This window comes from Corvus brachyrhynchos, unplaced genomic scaffold (genome assembly GCF_000691975.1).
Source record: "Corvus brachyrhynchos isolate BGI_N302 unplaced genomic scaffold, ASM69197v1 scaffold5, whole genome shotgun sequence".
In the NCBI taxonomy this organism is placed as follows: Eukaryota; Metazoa; Chordata; class Aves; order Passeriformes; family Corvidae; genus Corvus; species Corvus brachyrhynchos.
In genome coordinates, this window is record NW_008238321.1 from 9,367,292 (window position 1) to 9,372,927 (window position 5,636).

The 5,636-nt window shown below is 49.9% G+C and overlaps 1 protein-coding gene across 1 annotated transcript in view; it reads left to right on the forward strand.

Moving 5' to 3' along the window:
* Window positions 1–2,679: 2,679 nt before the first annotated feature.
* MICALL2 (MICAL like 2) overlaps window positions 2,680–5,636 on the forward strand; it is a gene marked incomplete at its 5' end in the record, with an annotated part of 18,368 nt that continues 15,411 nt past the window's right edge. The window contains 2 exons of the mRNA XM_017734297.1: window positions 2,680–2,714; window positions 3,126–3,174. Coding sequence (XP_017589786.1) covers window positions 2,680–2,714; window positions 3,126–3,174 — 84 coding nt within the window. The remainder of the gene's footprint in view (window positions 2,715–3,125; window positions 3,175–5,636) is intronic.

Genomic DNA, 5,636 nt, shown 5'->3' on the forward strand with positions numbered 1-5,636 from the left:
AAGCATTCCTGAGAGGAGGATCAGCACATGGGGGACATCTCCTGCCTGGAGTTCCCAGACCCACGTCCCCAGGTTTGCACCTCCAGAAAGAGCGCAGCTGAAGAGTCCCGTTCCCAGCAGAGCATGCTGGATTTGAGCCCCTGTCCAAAGACTGGGAGCTGGCAAAGGGCTCCTCTCTGTTTTTTGGTGATGCTTTTGACTGCACAAAATGGCAAAAAGCAGAAACTTTTTTGGTGCCATGAAGGCTCTGGGATTTTTTTTTTCTCTCAGTCTGCTCCAAGGTCAAGTTTCCAATCAAGTTAGTGCTTGCAAGCAGCAGAGATTCCTCCTATGGAAGCACATGTGCTTGCAGAGGACTGTGGCATATTTGTGAGTGCTGGGTCTGAGCAGCTGGAGCACGGGGTGGTCACAGAGATTTGTGGGCATGAGAAATGCTCAGCCACTTATTTGCTAAGGAAAGGGTTTTTTTGGGAGCTAAAAACTTCTCTGCTATTCGTGCGCTAGTGAACTCCACTCTGATTTGTTTCCAACACTGGAGGCCTCTCTTGGGTCACATTTGTTTTTTTCACCTCTTCCAATTAATTCAGTTGCCTGTGTTTTCTCAGTGGAGAACTCCTACTTCTCTGTTTGTATTACCTTCACTGTCTTAGGATTGCATTGGTCCAGAGAGCTTTGATATTCCAAGATAGGAGATGCACCAGCAAGATCAATTTCCAAAAGAAATACTATATGTAAGCAGTTCACCTGACTAGCCAGGGACAGAGTAATGCAAAAGTAATGCTGAGAGGTCAGGAGACTCTTGAAATGACCAAATAACCTGGTTGTTTGCACTCTGTTTTGAGGAAGAGAAGGGGATTTGAGACCCTCTCCATCAAAAGATTGGGGTTTTTAGGTCTCTGCTGCATGCCAGGGAGTGTACACATCACCACAGCAAACAGCACTGAGTGTGGCTGAAGGCCACTGACCGACAAGAAATAGTATTTCCAGTGTCTTACATGTCAGAATGACCAAGGAAGCAGGAGCTCCTTTTTGCTCTTGCAGTGTTCTGCTGCATTTCCATGCTACAGAGACTATTCGGGAGCAGAACTGGGAGTGAGGCAGAGAGCTGAAGTCACCTCCTTCAGCTGGCTCTTAAAAAAAGCCAATTTTCTGGCCTGACTTAACCCAAGGATGGTTGTATCTATTGTTTCTCTGAGTGTTTTCTGATGCATGATTATTTTTGTTGCTCTTTTTAATCCATTGTCTCAGGGAAGGGAAATCTTTGGGCAGGAGCGCTGCTTGAAGTAAAATCTCTGCAATTCCCTTTGATTTTGCACAGGAAAGAGTCTATGATTTAGAGGTGGGATGTGCCTTGTCTTTACGTGCTCTTTGGGGGAGTTTAACCTCTGGGTCTTATCTGTCATTCTTTCTCTCCTTATCCCACATAGCAATACCAGATGTGGGAAGCAGGGAGGAGGCACAAGCTGTGGCATGATGAGCCAGCCTGTTTAAGGTGCCTCTCTTATTTATGATGTAATGCTCCACTTTCTGTGCTGAGTAGATACAGGACCTGGCTTGCTCCTTGCTGTTACAAGCAGTGGAAAAAGTTCCCCTGCTGCGATACAGATCATGTGTTTGTCTCATGAATAGGTCGCTGTGAGCCAGCCTTGCCCTGCCTCTCAGGGTTACCCTGGCTCATCCCAGAGGCGTGGGATGGGCTAACAGGGTGGGTCCACACAGGATGTAAAGGTGCTACACACAAGAAATGCAAACGTTGGTGCTGTTTTCGGTGTATCAGTGAGAATTCCCTCTCAGATGTCAGCCTCTCGCTCAGCTCTGTGCCAGCAGACACAAGGATTGTAAAGTGAAACGGGGTTATTGGAAGGGAATTGACCCTGCCCGCTTGCCTGGGCAGAAGGAAGCAGTGTTGGAGAGCAGGGCTGCCAGCCAGCAGCCAGTTTTGTATTCCCTGTTTAGCAAGTGCCAGTCAGTTTGAAACAAAGCTGATGATGGCTGTTTCCTAAGCAAGGGACACGCTCCGCTGTGGCTCAGGGAGCGTGCTGTGCTGTGGCTCTACTTCCAGTAGCACAAACTCTCCCCTCTGCTTTCATCCCTGTCCCAGCATGTCCCAGGTCCTCAGTTCCCAGCACGGTGCAGAGATGGTGGCATCTGGGTTGGACCAGCGAGTGAGAAAGCAAATCTGGGGGGAGGTGAAGAGGGAGAGCGATGTCTGGGGACAGCAGAAAGGAATTGTTGACTTTGGCTTGAATTTGCAAACAGTAATTGTCACTTCCTTTTCAGTTACTGATTATGATCACAAATGAAAAGTTACAGCCCAAGGGAAAGCAGAGTTACAGCCCTAGGGAAAGCAGAGTAAGATTTCTGCTGGCAACTTTGGTGTTATCAGATGCAGTATGGTGTGGGCAGAGGTTTTCCCAGGCAGATTCCTGGTGCTGGTTTTGTGGAGTTCTGCCAGAGGAAAAAAAGAGGATTTGAAGCCAGAACTCATGTGCTGCTGGACCCAGGAGCTTCTGGGATCAGAGGATATGGGTGTGCTGGAGAAGCATGTGATAAGTGCAGTGTGTGGGGGATGCGTGAGAGACCTCCTTGGAGCTGAGCTCTCTCTGTGTGGAGATAACTTTCAAGACAGGAGAAGAACATGGATGTGACTGGAAAGCACTTTCAGAGAGAGAGTGTTAACACCTGGCCAGCAGGCATTGGTGTATCTTTTTGAGGTGGGAGAGGAGCAAGGCTTTTCTGGGGAACAAAAACCCACCCCATGAGTTAGAGGTTGCTCCTGGCTGTCTCAACAGAACCCCTCATTCTGCCTGGGGTGTTTTTGTATCAACACGTCCTGTCCACAGGCAGCTGTGGGAGTCAGCCCTTGCAAGGGTAGAGGTGCCAAAATTGCCTTGTGCTGCCTGTGGGCAGATGCTGTGCCTGCTGCACATCTCTGTCCTGGGTACAGCAGGTCTGTGACTCTCAGGTGGGATCTGCCACACTGCTCTCTCTGGAGCTGTCTGAGGGTGGGATGGAGTGCTCTGTCCCCTGAGCCAGTGAGGCTCTGAGAGGCTTGAGAGCTGGAAGTGAAGCATCACATCTCTACATCACCAACCTGAGATTTTTCTCTTCTTTCTGTATTTCAGAAACTTTGACTCCCTCAAAAAAGAAAATGTGTACGAGAACAACAAGTTGGTAAGTGACTTTTAATGTTTACTTTTGGTCTAGTCTGTGACCTGGCACTTTGCTCATGTGATTTAGCAACAGAAATCCTGCAGACACAGTGTGCTGAGTGTGCTGTGTTCCAATCCTTTGCCTTAATCTGCACCTTCCAGCCTTCTCCCTTGAACAGCAATGTCCAGGCTGGCTGGCTGCTTGAAAGCACCTTCAGACTGTTCATACTTCTTAGTTGGCCACACAGTGATGCCTGTTTCCAGCGTGTCCTGTGGCAGCAGGAGCTCAGACAGAGGTGCTAGAGGTCAAAACATGGACATGTTGAGTATGTGATGCTCCTGAGGGATGGAGCAGGAGCTGGGAAGTAGCTGCTGTGAGAGGGGAAGCACAGGGAGTGTCCTTCCACTTCTGTTCCTTCCTGGTGCAGGGGGTCAAGGTGAATACGTCCTAAAACCTGATCCTGCCTGGACACTTCACTCCAGCCTGGCACTGGAGTTTCTCATGTTCTTTCCACAAAGAAAATAGAAGTTAGGCAGGCCAACCCCCTCCTGCACTGGATTCAAGCATGGTCTTAGTGATCCAAGGAAGGATTTTCCTCTCCCTCTCCCCATCACAAAAGGAGAGGCAGTGAATTATAAAATTTCTCTTCCCTTGGCATTGCTCCACACAGTTTAATGGCTGCTTGGCAGGAGCTTGGGATATGAACAAACCATGGCAGCTTACCCTTGTCTGGGCTGGAGGAGTGACATGCTCTCAGGCAGTGAGCTGACTGAAGTGCTTCTTGCCTCTGGGAGAGCTGAACTTGTCCCCCCATGGCTCCTTAGCTTCTGCTCCCCCTCACCCCTGGCTGTGTCCACAGCTCCTATGATAGACCATCTGTCCCCAGGCTGGGGCTGCAGCCTGTGAGCAGTCAGTGCCACTCTGGGGTTCAGCCCTGTGTGTTCCTCTCCTCAAGGGGAGATTCAGACCATGCGTTTTGCCCTGGAGGTTTGGTATTTGCCAGGAGTCGGGGCCTCTTTGCCATGGAAGCGTATCTTGGCTGAAGTGCTGAGGATCCCTGAGTGTTGCTCCTTCTCCAGCTGGGCTGGTGGTGTCTGCTTCTGTCTGGGAAACGAGCTCTGCGAGCTGTCTCCGCGGCTTTTATTAATGAAAAGCTTCTTTGTGCTTCTCATAAAGAGTTGCTCCCCTCCTTTGTTGCAGTCTGTGTGTCCCCTCCTCCCCCTTTCTTAGTTTCTTTTATGTCCTTTGTTTTGCTCTCTCTTCCTTACTCCACTTGCTGTGGGATGACTTGTCTGTGTTGTCCTTTCACTGCTGGTGTCCTGGTGCCTTGGCCGTGCTGTCAGTGGGATTGACCCTCCACGTCTCTGTGGGCTCCTGGGCTGGCCTCCCCCTTGGACTGCTCTCCATCCTAGCTCCAACCCTTCCTTGCTCCGGTTGTTCCTTGGGATACAAGTGGGTCTGACTTCTCCCAGCATTATTCCTCTGCTTTATTCCAGACCCTCCTTGATGCCTTACTCATCAGAGACTTCTTTTCAAGGGCTGTATTGTGCACGTAAAAAAGCCTTGTTTGAACTGCACTTTGCCATATAAGGTCATCTGTCAAAGAAGAATGTGTCACTTCTCAAGTGCCACAAAACCAACCCCAAACTCTAGAAAAATTTCAGTTGGTGGCATTTTTTTTCTAGAGATTTCAAAAATATGTAACGAGGAGAAAAGTTTCTAGAGGCCTTGGATTCGGTGCTGGTGGATGGTGGTGTGGTGTAGCAGGTAGAGCCTGTGCCAGAGGGAAGCTGTGCCCGGCCAGCTCGGGTGGCCTCGAGCATATCACTTTCCCATTTTGCATAGACATGGCAGCAGTGGCACTTTCTTCCCCTGGAAGGCACTTGGAGCTGCACTGATGAAAAACATAATGCAGAAACAACATATTGGTCCTCTAAAGGCCAGCCTGGGCAGGCAGGTAGAGGACAAGGGTGACTGGGTCCTGTTAGGTGGTGATTCTGTTGGGTCTCCAGACAAAAGCAGTTCCCAGGAACATGAGGATGCTGCAGGCACAGGGGACACCATATCCTAATGCTGCTCTCTGCGTTGCTCACCTGGCCCTGGCCAAACCAGGTGGGTGCACAGAGCATCCTCCTCTTTGTGGTCCAGGCAGCCCCTCGCACTTGTTCTGTGCCCATTGCCCTCGTGTCACCCGTGGCACAGGGTGGCAGGAGGTGGCATGACCTGTGTTCCCACTAAACCTCACACTGGGAATGTCCGGCAAGAAAACTCGACTGGTCAGACCAGTTGTGCAGCCAGTGCAGTGGGGAATGCTCCAAAGAATGTATTAAGTACCAGTTTACAAGACAGGAAAGTGCCAGGCTGGGCTGGCAGCTGGGATGACACAGCCGGTGGTAACTGGCTGAAAGCATTTTTAATGTCAGCTCTGTTACATTTTTACTGGGATACCCAATGGAAAAAAATGGTAATTATGTTTCTGAAAA